This window comes from Petromyzon marinus, chromosome 17 (assembly GCF_048934315.1).
Source record: "Petromyzon marinus isolate PM22_M1 ecotype Great Lakes invasive population chromosome 17, UKy_Petmar_22M1.pri1.0, whole genome shotgun sequence".
Lineage (NCBI taxonomy): Eukaryota > Metazoa > Chordata > Hyperoartia > Petromyzontiformes > Petromyzontidae > Petromyzon > Petromyzon marinus.
In genome coordinates this window covers 19,399,376-19,420,776 of record NC_133683.1, presented here as the reverse complement: position 1 = coordinate 19,420,776, position 21,401 = coordinate 19,399,376, and the positions used below count along the sequence as shown (strand labels likewise).

At 48.7% G+C, this 21,401-nt stretch overlaps 1 protein-coding gene across 7 annotated transcripts in view; it reads right to left on the bottom strand.

The window, feature by feature from the left end:
- The window catches only part of LOC116943205 (SPARC-related modular calcium-binding protein 1-like), a 65,550-nt gene that overhangs the window by 41,724 nt on the left and 2,425 nt on the right, over positions 1–21,401 (bottom strand). For 6 of the 7 annotated variants that reach the window (XM_076067710.1, XM_032955871.2, XM_076067709.1 and 3 more), the window contains exons 2-3: positions 14,256–14,433; positions 7,571–7,677 (exon numbers count right to left, since the gene is read on the bottom strand). In XM_076067710.1, the coding sequence (XP_075923825.1) occupies positions 7,571–7,677; positions 14,256–14,433 (285 nt within the window). The remainder of the gene's footprint in view (positions 1–7,570; positions 7,678–14,255; positions 14,434–21,401) is intronic. The other variant, XM_032955870.2, reaches the window with a different exon arrangement.

Here is a 21,401-nt window from a genome sequence, read left to right as displayed (position 1 = left end):
AGTTTGGAGTGGGTGGCATCGCTCCCCTCTCCGGCAATCGTCACGGAGGCTGAGCGAGCAGCGTGTGGGATCTCGTTGAGTTTTTTTTTTATATATATCCTGTGTACTCAAGACGTCTGGTTGACATGGAAGAGTAGGCCAAATACCTTATTGAGCGGCTCTGGAGCTTCTGCAAGTGGAGGTCCTTCCGTGAGCAGCGGCATGAGTTAAGCAATTGCAGGGCTGCGCCGTTACCTTTTACACAGCGCCCGTGTGATTAAAAGTTAATCAAATATTTGTTTGTTAGAAAAACATAAATGTTTATAGCAAAGGGTCAAAGCACCGCCAATGTACAGAGCAAAGAAGTGGATCTGAAAGGCACTGCAGAAAGTGGGTTTCACAACGCATCTGCTCTGAGCATTGAATGTTATCTCCTGGTGTCCTGGCACTCTCCTCCCCCACGTGGAATAAATAAAAACAACCAACCCAAACTCTGAAACAAACTCTGCCAAATTTCCCAGCGTGGCGTTGGATCCTCCTCCTGAAAAGTGAGCCCCAAGGCTCGCGGGCGAGGCTTTGTCTGCGTAAATAAGAAATTAGACCGAGGTTTGTTCGCCGCCTGCTTTCGACTTGCGGCACTTGACCCGCTTTTTTTGTGTCTTAAATTCGTGGTGAGCGCGGCACGCCGGGGCCACCTTGGCACCGTGTCGATGGGGCCGCGCGCCAAAACTACACACTGCAAACAAAGTATTCCAGATTGGTGCAATAAATCTCTGGACGTTTTGTGGCGCGTCTCTCTTGATTCCAGAGAGAGAGAGAGAAATGTTTGCTATGCTGAAAGAAATAAAATAAAAACTTTGCATAACAACATTTTTCGAACAAAATTTTAAGAGCAGGAGGTCTATCCACGTCAGAATGAATCTTTGTAGTTTCGCGGTTTTGCTTGTTTAAATGTTTCAGCCAGGCACGGGGGTGATGGGTGGTGGCGTGGGGCAATGTGGGGGCCTGTTTTTGCGTATTCTGTGTGGCCTGTCCGTGTGCGCACATAACAGGGTAAAGGTGCGGCCCTGCAATTACTTAACTCACGCCACTGCTGTTGGAAGGACCTCCTCTTAGAGGGTCGTTCTAAAAAGTCCCTTGAGACTCGAACGGATATTTTGGCCTAGAAAACTTCTGCCTGTGGCACACGCCACGGGATGGGGACTAGAGTCAAGGATGTAATGAATGTAACAAGATAAAGAGCGGAAGTCGCCACCGTGGAGCCCAAGGGTAGCGAGATGTTAACTACCTCGCCTGGTATACAGAAAGTCGTGGGTTAGATCCTGACCCAGACGCTAGTCGTGGGTTAGATCCTGACCCAGACGCTTGCTGTATATTTAGAGTTGGTGTCTTCTCCCCATGGTCACGTGAATTTTTCTCTGGGTCCACTGGCTTTTCCCTCCTCATTTAGAATCAACACGCGTTTAGAGTGTTTGGTTGCTATACACTTCTGCATGATCAGCCACTTCGTTGAACTATCATTTGTGGCTAGGTCGCTTCTGATAAAGAGCCATATCGCTCAGTGGGTTTAACTGGTAAAATAAAAAATAGTCCACAAGATGGACAAATAAGGCATGGCTCAAGATGACCATGAGGAAGAAAGGATTGCCAGGCAGGAATTGGACGAAGGGAAGAAGGACTGACCGGTTCAATATATCGGAAATGACAGGGTGATGATGATGAAAGGATGATGATGATGAGGATAGGAGTAGGAAGAGAGGGAAGGAGGAAAAGGATGGAGCAAGCAGAAGTGAATCGTACAGAGCAGAGTCATTTTTCACAGGGGGCGGGGAGAAGGGAGAGATTTAGAGTGGGTGTGGTCACACAAGTCACGTGATTCACAGAAGGCTTGTGATTTAAATATGTGTGTGTATATATAGTATAAAGGTGGTTATGGCACTGCGTTAGAGATTCCTGATTATGCACCACCACCTCTGCCACTATCACCCCCACCACCACCGCTATCACCCCCACCACCACCACCACGATCACCACCACCACCAATGCTATCACCACCGCCATGATCACCACCATCACCGCCACCAACGCCGCCACCACCATCGCCACTACCACCAATGCCGTCACCACCGCCACAATAACCACCACCGCCGCCGCCACCACCGCCACCACCACACGCAGCAGTTACTCATTGGCATTCCCTCCTCCAACCAGATTAGCACGGTTGGCTAGGTACGGCGTGAAAGATGTTCAACATACCTACATACATATATACACCACACTCCCTCTCTCGCCAGCCGTCGCACCCCACCATCTTCAGACTCGCAACAAACCCTTACGATCGTGAAAATTTGACCCCGACCCAACGCCCACTCCCTGCTCTAATGGGATTTACAACCAACTGGGAGGCCAGTGATTTAAAATACTTTTTTTTGGGGGGGGGGGGGTGGAGGGGGGGGGGCATTTTACAAAAAATAAGGACGAGAAGAGTTTGCGTTCTGCTTGCAAGGGAGCCGTTGGGGTTCCGTGGCCCCGTGCCAGCGGTCCTCTGCGGGGGGGGGGTGGGGGACTCACACAGACACCCTTGTGTGTGCCCCCCCCTTCCACCACCACCACCGAAGGGGGCTGTGTACGCAATATCGACTGCTGTAGCGGCAATTAACATGTTATTGCCACATCAAAATTACATCGCTGATGATTCAACCCCTACGGTATGCAATAAGCCAACTGTTTTTTTTTTCGCCTGGAATTTAGATTTTTTTTTTCCAGTGGGAATAACGTTCCCGCAATTCCAATGGGGGGGGGGGGTGTTTATTTATTATGGAGTAATTAATTTGTCTATTTATTATGGAGCAGTTAATTTGTTTATTTATTACGGAGTCATTAATTTGTTTTGGACTGCACCGCTGATGCTACAAGAGAGTATATATCCCGTGATGCTTCACGATCGTTATGAGAGCTTTACTTTCTTCTGCTGAAAATCAAAACGTCAAAAAAAAACTCCCGTATGATGGGTCTCACCGTGAGCATGTTTGCCGTTACAAACGAATCAAATGTAAAAGTTTACAACAAAAATGTCTTCGTAAGATTTATCGCGGGTGCTGTGTGTTTTTTTTCGCTTTCGTTTCCATTTTCACTCCCAGAGAGCACGATCGGACTCCTTGACTCCCATCGTCTCCTTTACCCCAGCCGTTAACAACTTTGCTCAATTCAAAGAAACGTGGCAACCCTCGTCGATTACAGCTTGAATAAGGAGTGCTGTTTGTTGCTGGCCCGCGAGACATTTTCACGCCTTTGTGCCTGTGCTCAGTCGGCAAACCGCGCAAAAGTAATGAATAAACACGTATTTATTTGACGCTCTTATTTAATGCGTGGCTTTTGAAATCCCAAAGGAACTCCGGGCCACTTGCAGTGCACGAGACAGAGAAACCAGCATCTGCCCCTTACGCCACGGCGGATAACCCCTGCGCGCTAGACCACGTCGCCTCTCATTTACCGTGCAAACGGCTGAGTGTGCGTGGCTCGCTGACTGAGCTCTTGTATTCGTTTGAACTCGGTGCACCCCCACTGCACGTTAACAGTATGGGCATTTTGATAGCTGCATTGGGGCGCATTCAGAGCCTCAGTCGAGCAGTGTGTTTCAATACTGGAGGAGGAGGAGGAGGGGCGGACACAACATTCACTGGAATCTCTTCGACAAATTACGATTCGCTGGAACGGCTCACAGGCAGGGGTTTTAAAAAAAAAAGTCTTATTAAAGCAACCAAATTACTGTTGCTGTAATTTAGTTTCTGTAATCGCTTCTTAAAACCTGATTGAATAATAAATTGCCTAATTCGATTAGTGCTTTGAAAGGGCCGTGTTGTGTTATCTGGCGGGGGGACCCCAGCACCCTCTCTCCCCGATGTGTTTTCTCCGTGGTGCCGCGGTTTAAGTGGCGCCCGCTCGTCTGCGAGATGAACGCGCGGGACGCTGGGCGTCACCGGACCCAAGAGCGGTCAACAGCGGCGATGGAAGAGGGCGCCGGCGGCCGCCTTCGCGTGGCCCATTCCGTTCGGTGAGAAGTCACGAACGGTGCCATCGTCAACCCGGTGAGCGAACATCGATCGACGGCCTCCCCCGGGTCTCCGTGGCAGGGCAAAAACAATTTCCAGGTCCCCAAATGCTTCGTTTGAAGCGTCATCTGAAGCAACATATTTCTTCACTCCCTTTTGTCGGTCCACTGCTGGATGAGGGCCTCCCCACGCTGTTGCGAGTCGTGCGGGCGTATTGGACCATACTTCTCCACACTGGTTAGTGTGGGTCCCGTGAAGGCGGCTGAGCAACTAATCGATTCCTTTGACCGTGTCGAGGTCTCGGGATAACGAACTTTGTTCTCTCGTCCGCGCCGTGTTCAACCACTGCTCCTGCTGGTCAAAATACTTGCCCCAAGTTCTTATTGCAACCTTGCTCGAATTCAAGTTATTATCTATTACATCTTAAATAAGTGCCGTTTTGTTTTCTGGCCGCTTGGTATTTTTTTAGCCTTCTAGGCCCGTACTCATCTACCGTGATTATCACAAAAAATGCGAAGGAATTAAATTTAAGAGGTGGGTATTTACCCAAGGCCCAGGTCATAGGTCACAGCACATGCATCAAATCGTGTAATAAATTACCGCTCATGTGATTTGTTCAGGGAAACTCTGCAGCTATTATGATATATAAATATCTAAATGAGAATAATCATATTTTTGCTTTGATCGAGCGCCCTACACGCCGGAGCTTCTCGAAGCACTTCGCATCTCATCTCACCTCATCACATTTAAAGGGGCACCCCCAGTGGCAGCTGTGCCTGTGGTTACAAGGTTACCCAGCACCTGGCCTGCAAACGGGGTGTTAATCTGCTAGTAAAGGCGAGGGTGATGATTGTTACGCGCAATCCCAATGAAGTCATATGCTGGTCACTTTTTAATTTGACAGATTTGGACCCTGGGACCAGCCACACATACTGGCCCACGCTTTGCGAATAACGTCGCGGGATCTTTAACGTCCGCTGCGTAGCAGACGGCACAGAGTATTATCCTGGTCATTCCACCTGCAGTAATGATCAGGGCAGCCGCTAGGTTCGAAAAGTGGTACCTCTGAAAATAGGTGGCCAACATGTTCGACCGTGTCACCGCCCCATACATCACATTACACATCATATTAAAAAAAAATATATTCACGATGGCAGTTTCAGCATCGGATTCTCGAATCTATCTGTGCAGATACTTTGAGCGTTACCCTAAAGTACGCGTGGGCACTATTGGATACTCCATTTTCATCCCGCACTGCAAAACACGTTCCCCTCACGTTCCCCAAAGAGTCTTGAGGAGCCATTTTTTTGCCACTATCAAGATGATGAGAAATGGTTCCCATAGATGCTAACGGCTCGAGCCCGAGCTATGAACGCCTTGACATTTGCATTGCCTCTGTGCCGTTCTCAGGTCTCACACTGGTGTTGAGACAAGGTCATCCATAGATAGACGATGTCTCTGGTGTAGGACATTACTTTTCAAGGACAATGCAAATACTAATCGGGGTTTCCCCCTTTTTTCTGGCAACAAAACTGAATTTTTTTTTTTACCAGGATTCATGTCTGCGTTAACCACAATACTTGCAGTCAAAATGCACCAATTGAGACTAGGCTCTAAAGAAAGCTGTCTCTGGTGTGGACCAATCAGTTTCAAGGACAATGCATTTATTATCAGAGTACGTTTTTTGTTTGCATTTTGACTGCAAGTATTGTGGTTAATGCAGACATGAATCCTCGTAAAAAAAGGTTTCAGTTTTGTTGCCAGAAAAAAAGGGGAAAACCCCTATTATTACATTTTGGTACTGGCAAAGGAGGTCCAATGATGACAATGCATATATTATTATCAGAGCATGCTTGTTCGCATGTTTTACCACACGCAGACTTGATGATGCCTTGTGATAGAGGTGTCTGTTTGTAAAGCCTATTCTTGTTTTTTCATAGTCCTCAGTAGAGTAAGGCTTTCTAGGATAAATATCAAACACGGTTCTCATTGTTGTTACTATTATTATTACAATGGAATGTTGACCCCCCCCCCCAAAAAAAAAATAACACTTCAACGAAACATGGAAGGAGTGAATTGTTTCATCCATATGAAATACTATAACAGCTGGTTATAGTGCCCCGTTTAGTTTCTGCCACTGCAGCAGGAAGCCCCGCGGCGAGAGGAAAACTTACAGGCAATGCACATGCATGCTTTAACAAATGTATACTTAACTCACTAATCTTTTAACAAGAGTTAATAGAGCAGCAACAATACACGGTGCAAATTAATCTACAATTTTAAATGTGTGTGTGTGTGTGGTGGACGAGTGCCCAGAAATCCCCCAGACCGCTGCTGTTGCTGCTGCTGCTGCTGCTGCTTCCTCGTAAATTTTTTACGGAAAACTTCAGAGCCACAGCCAAATTCTGCAGAGAAAATCAATCCCCCGTCAGTCGGCGCGCTCCGAATCGCCGAGGGCTCTCGCGAGTGCACGTGATGGGAACAACAGAAAAACAACGAAACAAATGAAGGAGAGGCTACGGAAGGAGACGAGGCTACGTGGGAAAGAGTTCATGAACGACGTGGTGTGAAGCGGTGGAAGGAACGGATTGGAATTGCGCGCGATAACGACAGGGCAAGGAAGGTGAGATGTACGAAGCCGCGATGAGACCGGCGGCGTGAGACAGGAGCGGCAGAGGTGGACGATAAGGAGGACGGGGGACGGGGGATAAAGTCCGTGAAGAAATCAGAAGAGCACGCACTGCGATGGATTTGCCGAAACAGCAGCTCGAGACTCGAAGAGAGAGCGAGGACATCAGAAACCGCACCTCCGATATAGCGCGGTTGGCCACGTGTGGTGCGAAAGAAGTTCAACACACTTACGTATGCACAAACCAACCGGGGATACGAAGAGCTGTCGACAAAGCGAGGGAAGCGAGACCGAGGCGGCCTTGGTCCGTGTGGTGCGCAGTGAGGAGGGGGACATTACGAGCGGAGTTTTGAAAGCAGAGATTCTAGGCACGCGAGGAAGAGGAGGAGACCAAAGATGCGATGGAAGGATATCTTATACAGGTGACGTGAACCTTGCTGGGATGTGTGTATGTTGAACTTCTTTCGCGCCGTAGGTAGCCAACCGTGCGAAGCATGGGTACGGGGGGAAGGACAACAAAACAGATGTAAGCAAATGAGTGTTCAATCTAGATTTTTAAAGAAATGGGATGACAGAAATGGAAGAGTATATGGCTGCTAAACATTTCCACGTTGATAAGCCACTATGTCGAGATATAAGTTGTGGCCAGGTCGATTACTAAAAAAGTGCTCAGTGGGTCTTACCTGGTTACAAAAAAAATGTGTTTAGTTAGGAAGGTGTGTGGGGTGTGGGTGGGATGTTGCTTGTGGGCGGGCGGGTGGGTGGGTGGGTGGCAGGGGGGGGGGGGGAGAGGCATTTGAGGAAGGCTCGGAACGGCCGACCCCAGAGCGATGCGATGAAGACGGAGGAGGAGGAGGTTGACGATCAGCGGATGGTGCAGGTGGGAGGTGTGAGTGGCCGGCCCACGCACCTGTGCGTAGGTGCCGTCCTCGTTGCACTCGGGCACGAAGACGCCCTCCTGCGGCTTGCGCGCCTGCTGCTGGTTGTGCGTCCGCTCCACCTGGCATCGTGAAACTTCTGTGCACAAAGGCCCCCCCCCCCCCCCCCCACGAGCGGGGCACGCACACCCGTTAGTCGCGGCGACGGCCACCCCCCCCCCCTTCATCTGACCTCAATCGCCCCCCCCCCCCCTCCACGTCCCCCCTCTGTTCCCCGCCGCGTTTGCAAACGGCGGCGAGGGTGACGAGGGCGCAAAAGAGCGGAGCACGTGGCCGGAACGTCTCGCGCGGACGCCTTTGTTAGCTGGCCGCTCTGGTCAGAATATCACAAGGGACATTCGAAAAACGTTGGCGCAATTTGCGCTTCGCAGAGCAGCGTTTAGGGCCCTTTGGGCCTGGACTCATCGAGCGTGACGTAATGCTTTTGAAATTCTGTCGGCCGGCACAAACAGGCGAGTGCCAAGAGCATGAAAGCCGCCTGTCTGCCATGCTGACCGCCTTTCGGTTTAAAATATTGATCTTGAAAGCGTGTCTTGCAAACGTTTTATTTTGTTTTCTTACAACACACCTTGAGTTTGGGTAATTTTTCTCATTTGAATATTTAAACAGATTTTTTTAAAATAGAGTTTGTGTATGTGTGTGGCGGCGTGGGGGAGAGTGGTGGCGTAGCGGTTAGCGCGCTGTGCTACGAACCTGGTGACCCGAGTTCAATTCCCGCTCACGACCAACACCGGTGACGATTATCCAAACCGATCCTGGGCTTCGCCTCGGTCAACTCAGCCTCATACAAGTACCCGGTGCGATGTGTAAACATCGTCACTCGGGAGACAAAGGCGGTCGGGCGTGATTGCTGGAAACCCACGCCCTTCTGTGCCATGCCGGCCTTCATAGGTGCTTCTTGCTAAAGTTAAGACTACACAGGCGGATCTTTGTCTTAATTAACATCAAATCAGGAAACTGCTTAATAGCCACATTGACGAATTTGGAAAGCCCATCGATGGTTATGTAGCTACACTGTTTGCGCGCAAATTGGATTCACGGTTCCCCATTCATCTTCCCACGTGCGTACGAAGACTGGAACGAGTTACTGACAGCCAACTACGTATATGACGCATTAAGCCAGGCAAATTATCCTTGGCGTTGGAAACGCGTTTTGTTGCAATATACAGATGTCTGAGAACCAATAGGAGGAGGAGGAGAAAAAAAACGAAACATAGGGTCCAAGGTATTCGGTGGCGAGCTGTCAGCGGGTTTCAACGGTGGGACTGTGGAGCACACGCGTTCATTTTATTTTGTCGCTTGCCATAATCCCCACGTGCCGAATTGGGCTCGCTCTGCGAATTTTGACGACGCGTGGATTTTGGGTAACGCTTCTCTCTCTTTTCGTTGTTGTCGCGAGCCCTCAGAAATCGCTTTAATGACTTCGTCCCCAACAGAGGGCCGCGTGTACAATCGCATTTTGCAGCACATGCCACGTGCGCCCCGTTGTATTGGGCTAAACACAGCGCATTTTTTCACGGCGGCTCTTGCGTACCGAGAGCTGTTTTTGTCTCTCCGCGCCAACGCGCTGTCTGGCTCAAGCCGCGCGGTCAATCAGCCCGCGCTGCCAATTTCATACCTCAATAACGTACCTACTGTTCTGGGAGCCTGGCTGGCCCCTAATGCAAAATTTCGCGCCGTGATGCCGAAAAGTCGAGCCGTTCTTGAGCGGCGCGCGGGCGAGGATGGAGAGAAATGGAGAGGGGGGAGGGGGGCGGGCGACTTCAGCGAAGTGGGCACGAAGCCATTGGGGGGAGCATTTTTTTTAACGCCTTTTCACATTTATTACCTTGCAAATCATTCCCTATGCGCTTGTCCCAGTGCGCGGCATAAAAATGAAGTAACTGGCACCGTGCAGGAATTGGGGGAATATTAGACATGACACAGGTACGGCTGGCTGAAGCCAAAAAAAAAAAATATTAGGTCTCCGTAAAAAGTAAAAAAAAGGAAAAGGGGGCATTTGAGACGCTTCTCGCGACCTCGCGAGCCTGCCTCGCGAAAAAAGAATTCTAAAAACACTGCCCGCGTTGTGCACTCGGGGAATAAAAAATCCGCTGTGCTCGTGCCTTTGTGAGCGAGGTGAGACGCGAGGACACGGTTTCGCGAAAAGGCCCGAGGCGCGTCTCGTCGCAATGGCCCTCACGGCGTGGCCGAGCCTCTGGGTTGCTGGGCCGGCCGTTTGAGCGCGTCCCGCGGGTTCGTCACTCTTGTCGACTGGTCCGTCGCCCGAGCCGCTTGCATTTTCTTTCTCTCGTTCTCGTTCTCTCTCTCGCTCCTCTCTCACCCGACAGTTCATAAATGTCACTTGGCACGGCTGTCATTGCTTGTGATAGCGATGGTGATGATGATGATGACAATAATAATATGAGTCGTGCGTGAATTGTCCGTAACGCGTCTTTGTGATAATGAGGCTGAATCGGACCCGGTGATGGTTATGATGATTCGGTGATGACGGTGATGTTTTCAGCCTTTGAGAAAATTGATGCCAGGTTTTAGTCAATGATCTGTACACCAAAGTCTTGATGCATATTCCTACAAAGCAGCAGCAATTTCTTATAATATACCTGCAGAAAATAATCTCAACATCAAGAATATGTTCATAATAAAGGTTTTTGGGTTAGATCGCGTTTATTTATAAATGTGTCGTAACCCTCCACCACCCGACACGGCCAATCAGCAAAAAAAGTGTCACGTTGACAAAATACAAATAATTCACTACTTTAGCCCACCGGTGTGTTGAAGAGTGAATCCACATTTACAGTTTGAGTACGACGTTTCGCTGGTAAATACATCCATCATCATCGGGCGAATTGCCCGATGATGCTGGATGTGGGCTAAAGTAGTGAATTATTTGTCTTTTGTCAACGTGACACTTTTTTGCTGATTGGCCGTGTCGGGTGGTGGAGGGTTACGACACATTTATAAATAAACGCGATCTAACCCAAAAACCTTTATTATGAATAATATTGGTCGCGAAAGCCTACGTGTTAAATCAAGAATATGATTCCCATATTGGTTCCAGTGGGTTTGTTTGTTAGTTTTCTCCACGTAAGTTTGGCCAAAGCAAAATAATTCGAACTTAAAAAACTTAAATTACATTTTCATTTTGCAAAGACATCTGGCAACAAACCTCCGTCTCTTGCCAGCATTGCAACCAAACCCTTCAGCGGGTTGCGATTTTCACAAGCGTGATTTTTTTTTTATTTTTACAGAGAGAAAATAACGTGATTTTTTTTTTCCCCATCCTTAATTTGTTTACAAATGTATCGCGTGTTAATGCAGCGTGCTTTTCGCGCCAACGAAAGCATAATTACTGCGGCTGAAAATGCGTGGGCGGCCGCTTTAAGCTAAGCTGCCCACACATTGCTAGGGACCACGGCTTGAGTTTCTGCATCAGCGGAGTTGTGTCACTGCCCACCGCGGTCTTGTCAGCCACGCCGCAGACACACGCGGTTAGTGGCGGGGCAATTAGGGAGCGCTAACCAGCCCACCCTCACCCCCGTCGTCGTCATCATCGTTATAACTGTCGAATTCTGCTAAGAATCGCGAGGCTCAATTCGTAAAATGTGCATTTGATGCGAGTTTTTTTTAATTTATTTTATCCTAATGCTATTCCAGTCGTGCTGTCGGTGACAAGTCACACGACGAAGTTTCCTTTCAGATCTCTCTTGCAACGCACAAGAGTCCATGGAAGCGGATATCACAGAGCTACCTCTGAGATTCGCGACCCCTGCTCTACACAGTAGGAGGGGTCAGCACTTCACCACCCACTCCGCCACCGAGGGTAACATTTTGTCACGTGACGTCATTGATAACTTCACTACACTTGAAAACTCGATTGGTTCAACCACAGTCAACACGCATGGATTCCAACCCAGAATCTCGGCGGTGCCAGCTCAGCGCTCTGCCCATCGATGGCACCTGGCCATCACCACAGTTGGTGGAATGTTTCGCGTGCGTGTCAGTGGCAGGCGAACACTAGTGATGCAATGAGAAATATTAAGGCTGTCCCTGAAACTAAACACAACTATTTTAAAAAAAAAAAAATTACCAGGTAAGGCCCACTGAGCTATATATCTCTTATATCCGAAGCGACCTCGCCACAAATGATTATCTTAAGTGTAAAGTTTATTGCATTGCTTGCTTGCACTTTGTGCCTTTGGTAGAGAAATCGACCCTCATCTCACATGCACGAATCATTTCGTATATTTTGAGCGTTAGAATGCATCGCTATACGCCCACTCTACTCACTCTGCCACCCAGGCTGCTGCACGTGGATGTACGGCAGCTGTTTATGACTGGCACCTGCCAGTGAGTCTCCCGGTGGCGCAGGAGTCACAGCGAGGAGGTGCACAGCTGGCACAGGGGTCAGATCACAGAGCCAGCGACCCATTAAAACATGTGTTCAAGTCCTGGCTCCAGTCGCCTATGATTCAACTGGTTTCTCAATTGTACCCAGCCGATGGTCTCAGACGAGTTACTTTCGGTTGGCCATTGAACAAAGACGGTCACTGCATCGCGCACTTGCAGACGCATGTCTGCAGCCGTCTGGAATGCTCTTCCTTCCGATATTAGAAGCAACTTGAGCTATTCACTTTTAAAAATGGATTGAAAACTAATTTCTTTATAAATGTTTTTTTTGTGTTTAGTTTGTTTTCCTTCTCCCGCACCTCCGATTAGCACGGTTCACTACGAACGGTGCGAGAGAAGTTCAACATACATAATGACATACATATGGATTATACTCGTAATATGAAATTGGCGTTGTCACTTAATCTCACTGAATTTTAGCTCTGAAAATAAATAAAAAATTACGCTTTGATTGACATGTGACAAACACTATTTGCAGGTCAATATAAAGTGTTGGCTCCTCTTGTGGATAAAGAGGACCATTGTGTGTATGTTGAACTTCTTTCGCAATGTACATAGCCAACCGTGCTAACTGGAGGTGCGGACTTAAGAGGTAGTTCTGATACATCATTTTCCACGATGGCTCTCTGACTAACACATGGCAGTGGCCTGCTCGCTGTGAGAGTCTCGGGCGGAAATGTGTTTGTCTTGTGACGCAACGCTGATGGCACAAATTGTAATATTACAACTGTGGCCAGATGTTAACTACCTCGCTTGGTATACAGGAGGCCTTGGGTTCGAACCCGACCCTGATGCTTGTATATTTGGAGTTTCCATGTTCTCCCCGTGGCCGTGTGGATTCCCTGCACCTCCGATTATCACGGTTGGCTACGTACAGCACGAAATAAGTTAAACATACATACAGTATATACCTGTGATCCATCTATTAATACCCCACTGATTTCTCACGCCCCTCTGACTTCTCAACAGGTGAGCGACTTACGTGACAGCGATGGCTCCATTCTTAATTTCATTTTACAGCGGAGAGAGTTACAATATTTAATGAGTGCATTGAGATTGGAGGATGACGTTTATAAGCTTGGAATTCAAATGTTATTTAAAACCAAACTATTTGAATTTTACCATTTAAGGCCCACTGAGCTATATACTGTAGCTCTTATTTTATGCCGAGCCATTACTTGAGTGGGAGTGTCTCTAAACAGATAATTTTGTATTTGTAATAAAAGGCCATAGTAATTTTATGAATACGTAACAATGTATACGCTGACAAATAAAATGTGTTTAAGTTCATCAGCCTGTTGGCTTTGCAGATCAACATTATTATCCAGCAGCAGAGTCAGGGTTATGTAAAAATATATATTTTGTATACAGAGACACAGATCAGAGGTCAGAGGTCTGTGTCTATATGTTGTTACCCGTAATACTCCACACAATGAGTGCTTACGATAATAATATTGAATGGAATGAAAGCACGAGTGTATTTGGTATCCGTGGCATTCGAGTGATAGGAGGCTATCGCGAAGGCGCTGCGTTTCGCAGACACGGCCTGGAGTAGCTTTGCAGTTCGGGTCGATTTCGCCCGGTGTTTTCCCAATGGAGCAACAACTTGCGGTTTTATTTTCTCAACTTGGTCAAAACTTTTTGTCTGTGACAATCGTCCCCTGTGAAGCAGACGGCGCGTGGTCGTAGTAGTAGCAGTATTCACGGTGGCGAGATGTTAACGACCTCGCCTCGTCTACAAGGAGGTCACGGGTTCAATCCCGACCTTGACGCCTATGTCAAAGAGGTCATGGGTTCTCCCGGTGATCGCGTGGATTTTTATCCGGGTCCTCCTCCGGTTTTTTCCCTCCACATTTACAAACATGCATTTCGAGTATTCGGCTGCTATATATTTTCCACGTTATAAGCAACTTCCACGTTATAAGCAACTTCGTTGAGCTATCATTTGTGCCCAGGTCGCTTCTGAAAAAGACCGATCTAGCTCAGTGGCCTTACCTGCTAAAATGAAATAAATGCTTAAGTTAGTTTGAATACACACCGCAGCATTTACCAGCGCGGTCGCTAGGCCCAAACCACGAACCTTCGTAAACACTCGGCGAACGAGCGATAACCGCTCGGCCACATCTATCCCAAAGACGAAGACACACACACACAGCGCACGGTGGGTGGGGTGTGGGAAAGGGGGGGGGGGGGTGGAGGTGGGGACAGGGAAGGGAGGAAAGGGAAGGGAGTGGGGGGGTAGCGCACCTTTGCACCGGCCCCGGTGCGCCACCTCGAGTGTCCCCTCGCGGCACTTGGCGCGCTGGAAGTCGCAGCGGCTGTCGTAGGTGCGTCCGTCGGAGCCGCAGAGGGCGCGGCGAGCCAACGCCTGCGCCGTGCACTCGAGGCGGCACTCGGCCTCCCGCTCGCCGTCCCCGATCAGGAACTGAGCGGTGGGCGACAGCGGCCGGGGAATGTCATCCAGGGTTCATCGTTAGCATCGTCGTCGTCGTCGTTAATCTTCAGCGATCGCAATTGTTGTTGTCAACATTGATGTCATCATCGTCGTCAGTGACATTCTGAATCATCATCATCATCATCACCCTTTTGTGTTTAGTTTGTTGTCCTTTCTCCGCTCCTCCGATTGGCACGGTTGGCTATGTACGGTGCGAAAGAAGTTCAATATACGTACATGTATTGTCAGCATAATTATCTTCGTCATCAATGTCATCATCGTCATCATCATTGTCAACATTGCCATCGTCAATGTCATTGTGAATCATCATCGTCATCATCATTGTCAGCATCACGTATGGATGTACGTTGAACTTCTTTCACACTGTACGTAATCAAACCATGCTAATCGGAGGTGCGAGCTAATCGAAGGTGCGATAATCATCATTATTGTCATAATCATGCCATCATGAGATCAATTTCCATTCCTATTTGTTGTCATCATCATCACTATTATTATTATCATCATCATCAAATAACATTTTCATCATCATCATCTTTAATTGTTATTCAGGCTTTTTCGTATGTACTTTGAAAATGAACGGCAGCCACCGTGTCGATATGGCGATGTTGGCACAGTAGCTGACGCGTGGCTTGGTGTTAGGCGGTTCGTGTGAACGGCTTAATTTAAATATTCGCTCTTATCGATGCCATCGTAACATATTTTCATCGTTAAAAAAAACTTCCGTCATGTTGCCAAAAACTCCTTATTTAGAGAATGGATTGGAATTGGCAAAAGCAAAAAAGAGAAATTGGCCGAATATCTTAATGCAGGACCCTCTTGAAAATGAGTCTTAAGGCTGAGGTTTTGGTGGATGAAGGACATTCTGCTTCTCATTATTTCCATCCTCATTGTATCTGATAGTAAATGCTGCTATTGCTCTGCAGTGGTCTCAGGAAAAAAAACAATACATAAAACTCTATTGATGCCGGCAATTATTTTGTTAGATTGTAACGTCGTCATCATCGGTCATGATTCTATCCACGACTGGATGAAGCTCTCCCCAAGCTGTTGTCATCTCTCATGGTACTGCAATCTATCAATCCATCCAGCGCCAGCATACGAGCTGACGATGCTGACGATGCTGCAGCAACATCAACTCCACGGCACGTGTGCCAGGCTATGTGCACTTTAAGGCCACGTGAAGTGTAGAACGCCCGTTGGCAAGGTGGTCACGTGACGCACCCAGGTGCCATGGTTTGACTATGTCGGTTGATGACAAAACGACTGGGGCGGCATCTCCATTTGGGTGGCTATTTGGTGGCATCGGTTGCTAGCAACCTGGAGCTGTCGCCACCTTTTATGGCGGGGGGGGGGGGGTGGATTCCGATGAAAAATGGGTCATTGTCAAAATGTTAATGAATCCCTGTTACTTTACACCTGCCTCTAGCACCTGAGACGAACTCATCCGTCAGGTGCTCGTAACAACGTTGGCAGGCACGCGCTGACTGTGCACCTCCGTTCAAGTTAGCTGCAGATCGCCGCGCTGTTTACGTGCAACGGATCGCCGCGTTGTTTACGTGCAACGGATCGCCGCGTTGTTTACGTGCAACAGATCGCCGCGTTGTTTACGTGCAACGGATCGCCGCGTTGTTTTACGTACAACAGGCTTCCTCGGAAGAAAGGGGAGGGGGGGGGGGCGAGCCGGGGGGAGGGGAAACATGAAAAATACCTTGCCTCGCTGTTAGAATGTAAGTTTTTTTTGTTACGTCTTTCTCGTTCCCCGCGTACGCAATGCGTTTATTTTAAAAGAAAGGCAATTTAAATATTTATCCTGGTCTTGAGCAAGATACATTTTTTAAAGGAGGAATTTTTTTTTTTTAGACTGTATAATTATTTGTGCGAATTACTTTTTTTTCAACCCAAATGAACAGCATTTGTAAAAGACAAGATATGTTTACAGGTGATGTCCCATCGTTTCGTTACACAGAACTACGTGGTTTGTTTCTTTTTTATATATATAAAAAAAACTTCGATTTAAGAGATCTAATGCTTGATCTAATAACATTGACAATTATTTACCCAGGAAATTCTTGCTGATTATTCCAATACTTTACGAGGCTCCTGCAATTGGGATGTTTGAGCAATGCCGTTTAAAGTTTGAGTCCAGCTGTGATGTAAGGTGCTTTGAGTAGACGAAGGAAGTTTGATTTTATTATTATCACTCACAATCTTTACTTGCAAGTAAAGATGTCACGAGATCAGACGCATTCATCGTGATTTCATCATCGGGCACACCGGAGTGGATCGCTATCATTAAACCACTCAAGTGCACAAACTCATTTCATCTTATTAAAAAATAAAATAACAATTGCTTGCCATCCAAATTAATTGCTATTGAACGCACAGTGGTGGTGCAGGTGACGCACCGGGGTGCCTTAATAGACGAATTGGAACCCTAAGCTACTTAACCTATAATGTGTCAGCTGTTGGCTCAAGCCACGCCACTCCTCCTGAGAAGCTGCAAGGAATTCATGGTCTTTTTTTCGTTTTTCATGATGTAACCGTTGCATTGGACTAATGTTAATGTATGTGTGTGTGCGGTGAGTCGTGGTGCAGAGGTGAGTGCACTGCACTACCATATCAGTGACCTAGATTTAATTCCTGATTATGGATGCAAGTCCGCGCCAGGTTTATAAACTGTTCTGGGCCTCCCTTAAGTAGGTTTAGCCTGAAATCGTATGTCTCGTTCCATTAGCCACTGCGGTGGGTTATTCATGGCCAGGAATCAAACCAAACCCAGGCGGCTAAGAACAAAGCGCAGTGCGAAAACCACTATGTCACCGCTCCCTGTGTACGTACACAAGGCAAATATTCCCCGTGTAGCTTATAAACTGTTGGGGGCAAGTGCCTTTAGCGAGCAGGAATGGTGCACGAGGGGGTGGTGTGGCTGTAACCACACTCGGCTGCCTTTGTCTCCCTAGTGCTGATGTTTACACACCGCACGACGTTCTTAGGCGAGGCTCAGTAGGTTCAGATATAATTCGCCACTCTTTAGTCCATTGCCAGGAATACAACTCAGGTTTGTGGGTTGGTAGCGTACGTGGGACACAGTGCGCCCCCCTATACATATAGGTACAAGACAAAGATCCCCCTGTACAGCCTTCACAGACTGAGGAAATGCAGCACCCCATGCCCGCCCGCCTTTGTCTCCCCAGTGGTAATGAAGCAAAAGGTACTCGTTTGCATCTGAATGGACATAGGGGAGGTCCAGGACGGATTTAGACATTCATCACTGACGTTGGCTGTGAGCAAGTATAGAACTCGGGTCGCTGTGTTGCATAGGTCCAAATGCAAAAATCCCCCCTGTATGGGCCTAACAAACTGTTGGGAGCAGGTGCCGTTAGCAAGTAGTGCTGACAATGTTTAGCACGGCACAAGAGGTGGGTGGCCAGCACCACGCCCGGCCACCTTTATCTCCCTAGTGGCGATGTTTACTACACACCGCACCAGGTACTCATTTCAGGCTGAGTCGATCTATGGGAGGCCCAGGACCGGTTCAGATAATCGTTACTGATGTGTTGCCATGAGCGGAAACCGAACTCTGGTCGCCGGGTTCTTAGCGCAGCGCGCTAACCGCTGTGCCACCGCTCCCTTACGTACACACGCATTCGTAGGTACACACACATACACAGAACACTGTGAGAAACGTGCCCCCGTGTCTGGCTGCCTCCCTCGCTGCTGCATTTGTGGCACAAACGGCACGAGTGAGAGAGGAGCAGCAGCAGGAGGAGGAGGGAGGGAGGGCTCGGGTTTCTGTCCCTGCGCTGAATGAGCACCGTGTGTGCCCTCTGAGCACTGAGCAGGGGGTGTGGGTGGCACGGTGGGGTGGTGGGGGAGCGGTGGTGTCGTGGTTAGCGCACTGCGCTACGAACCCGGCAGGCTTGAGTTCCAATCCTCCCGCTCACGGCCACCATCAGTGGCGAATATCCCCTAGGTCGAGTAACCTGGGTGAAATGTGTACACATCGCCACTAGGGAGTCAAAGGCGGCCGGGCGTGGTGCTGGCCACCCACCCCCATCGCGTGTCGTGACTGCTTCCATAGATGCTCGCTGAAAGCACTTGCCCCTACGGTCTCTAAAACAAGGCTACACGAGGGATCTTTATTGTTGGGAGTAGGGTTGTGATTGGCGATGCTGTTGGTTGGTAGAAGGTGGTTAATTGTTGATTTCGTGGTAGGTGGTGTGAGTTGGATGTTCGAGGCTGGTGGTGGTGATGGTTAGCGATGTTGTAGTTGGTGGTAATTCGTTGCGGGGTGTAGCTGCGGGGGTCGTCGTGGTGGTGGTGTTGGTGTTGTGCGTTGTGAGTTGTGTAGGTGAACGAGATATTTGTTTATGCGCTTGTTGGTAGTTCGTTGTGGGAGAGGGCACATTGGCCCATGACCCCACCTGCAACATCACCCCGACGGACACGAGGAGCCAGGCACACTGTCACAGAGCTGGTGCGCGTAATTGCGAACTCGCTTCTCTGGAACTGCTTTCTTGTGTTTAGTTTAATGTGTCCTTCCCCCCGCAGCTCCAATTAGCACGGTTAGATAGTATGGTGCGAAAGAAGTTCAACATACGCACACAACGAGCGATTCTGTTGTCGCTTTTCCACGAGCACTGGGGAAAGCGAGCGGGTCCACGTTCGGCCCGTGTCCTTCACTCATTTTTCAGAGCGGGTGCCACTTTCGCCGATGAGACATCGTCAGTGCGAGGGCCGCCACACCGCCTGCAGAGGATTGCTTTCGCTGTGTGTGTGCTGTCGGGGGGAACGCGCGTCAGGGGCCGCACTAAAGGCCACCAGGGGCGGCAGGTGACCCGTGGGCCCTCGCAATGAAGAACACTGCCAGAGGCTGACCCAGGCTAGGCTGGCGCCCATCACACACACACACGCACGCTACGCCGTACATCCACGCGGTGGGGCGAGTGAGCACATCGAGAATGACGCACGCGTGGAGCATTTGGCAGCAGTCGATGCACGCTACCTGTAGAGAGGAGACCGGGAGAACGTGATGGCGCTTTGAGTGGCAGATATTTGTTTTCTCTCTCCAGAGAAAGCGCCACGTGTTTAAGCAAAAAATAAATTGACTTGGCTGTCAGACTTTCAAAAATTAGTGTATTCCCTTCTTTCCCTCTACTGTTGTGTCGTCACCGTGGACTAAACCCGTCTCATCATCATCATCACGATCCATGGGCAGATAGGCTGGAGGTGTCCACTGCACATGTCATCATTTGTGTCCACTTTCCTCTGTCTTGTGCCCACTTTCCTGTATAATTCGTGTGTTATACATTATTTAGCCCAAAAACACGAATGACGAATCACAGTGGTGATTGTTGAAACCTACTTAAGAAATGAATGACGATCTTCAAGTCACTGTTTAGTTTCAGAGACTGGAAAATTATCATTTAATTTTGCGTGCAACCCCTGTCATAAACCACACGATAAACCAACACAGCGTAGAGCAATGGTCAAGCATTGTGCTATGAATCCAGCTACCTACATTTGATTCCCGACTATGGCTAACATCAGTGGTGAGTGATATGCGAACCAATTTTGGAACCTCCCCCCCCCCCCTTTCCTTCACCAACCGGCGCGGTGAAGTTTGGTCAAACAACAAATTAACAGACTGTTGGAAACAAGTGGCGTTAGCAAGTAGCTTCGATGAAGGTCAACACCGCACGCGAGGAGGTGTGGGTGGCCAGCACCACGCCTAGCCGCCGGTCGTCTTTGTCTCCCCAGTGATAGTGTTTATACACCTTATCAGGTACTCATTTGAGGTTGAGTCGACCTAGAAGAAACCCAAAACCGGTACATATATATTCACCACCGATGTTGGCCGTGATCGGGAATCGAACTCGGGTGGGTAGGTTTTTAGTGCAGTGCGCTAACCACTACACTAACGCTCCCCATACATCCAAACACGCACGCACGTGGCACTAAATGCATATGTGATATCAAATAGACGATGCTCTATTTGTTGAATATCACGCGGGGTGCGGTGGCTTTGCACACTTGTAAAAGGGGCAAGCAAATACAGCTGCTTCATAGCAAGACGAGATGATCACGCAGAGATGGAGCCGAGTGAATGGCTTCAGAACACAGTCGTACCACGTGGAGCGCACGTGACGTTTTGTGGGCAGCGTATGAAGTTGCTGATCACAGCAGCATTGTTGACTAAGCATCTATCCGTGTTTATCATTTGTTTATCAAATGCTAAGATGACATCGAAGACATTCACGTAGCCGATTGTGGGTGAGCGAGTGAGTGAGCGAGCAAGTGATGCTAAGTTTTATGGTCTCTCTCGAAAAGGAGAGCTTTGGCCATCTGAGTTTGATTTCCAGTTAGGGCTAACATCAGTGGCGAGTAATATCCTGGGTGCCTCATTCACCAACCTGCCCAAACTACCGTGGTGAAGTATGGTTAGACAGATTATCATGACCAAACCCGGCGTGGGGAGTGGAGGCCCTCTACCCAGAAGTGGTTTGACAAAGGGCCGGAAATTCCTATTTAATAAACATAGATTATTACATGTGCGTGCCACAGTGGGGAGCACAGTTGGCGCATCTACCAGTCATCTCCGTCAGTTAACCCATGGCAACTGGGTCTGTCCCATGACCTCCTGCCTGCCAACCTTCCACACTTCACGGGGCATCGAAGTGCACCGAGCCTGGCACAATCGCCGTGGTGACATCACCGCCACTCAGTGCCGAAATGGCGGTGTGCTGTCGTTTATATACACGTATGTTGAGCTTCTTTCGCACCGTACGTAGCCAGCCGTGCTAATCGGAGGTGCGGGAAATATGTATTTATTATTATACGGGTAATGACCATGAAATTACGCGGCTGGACAGATCTCCACAATCGTGCGCTCGCGTTCAAGCACATCGAATCCATATTCCGCGGGACACATTCGT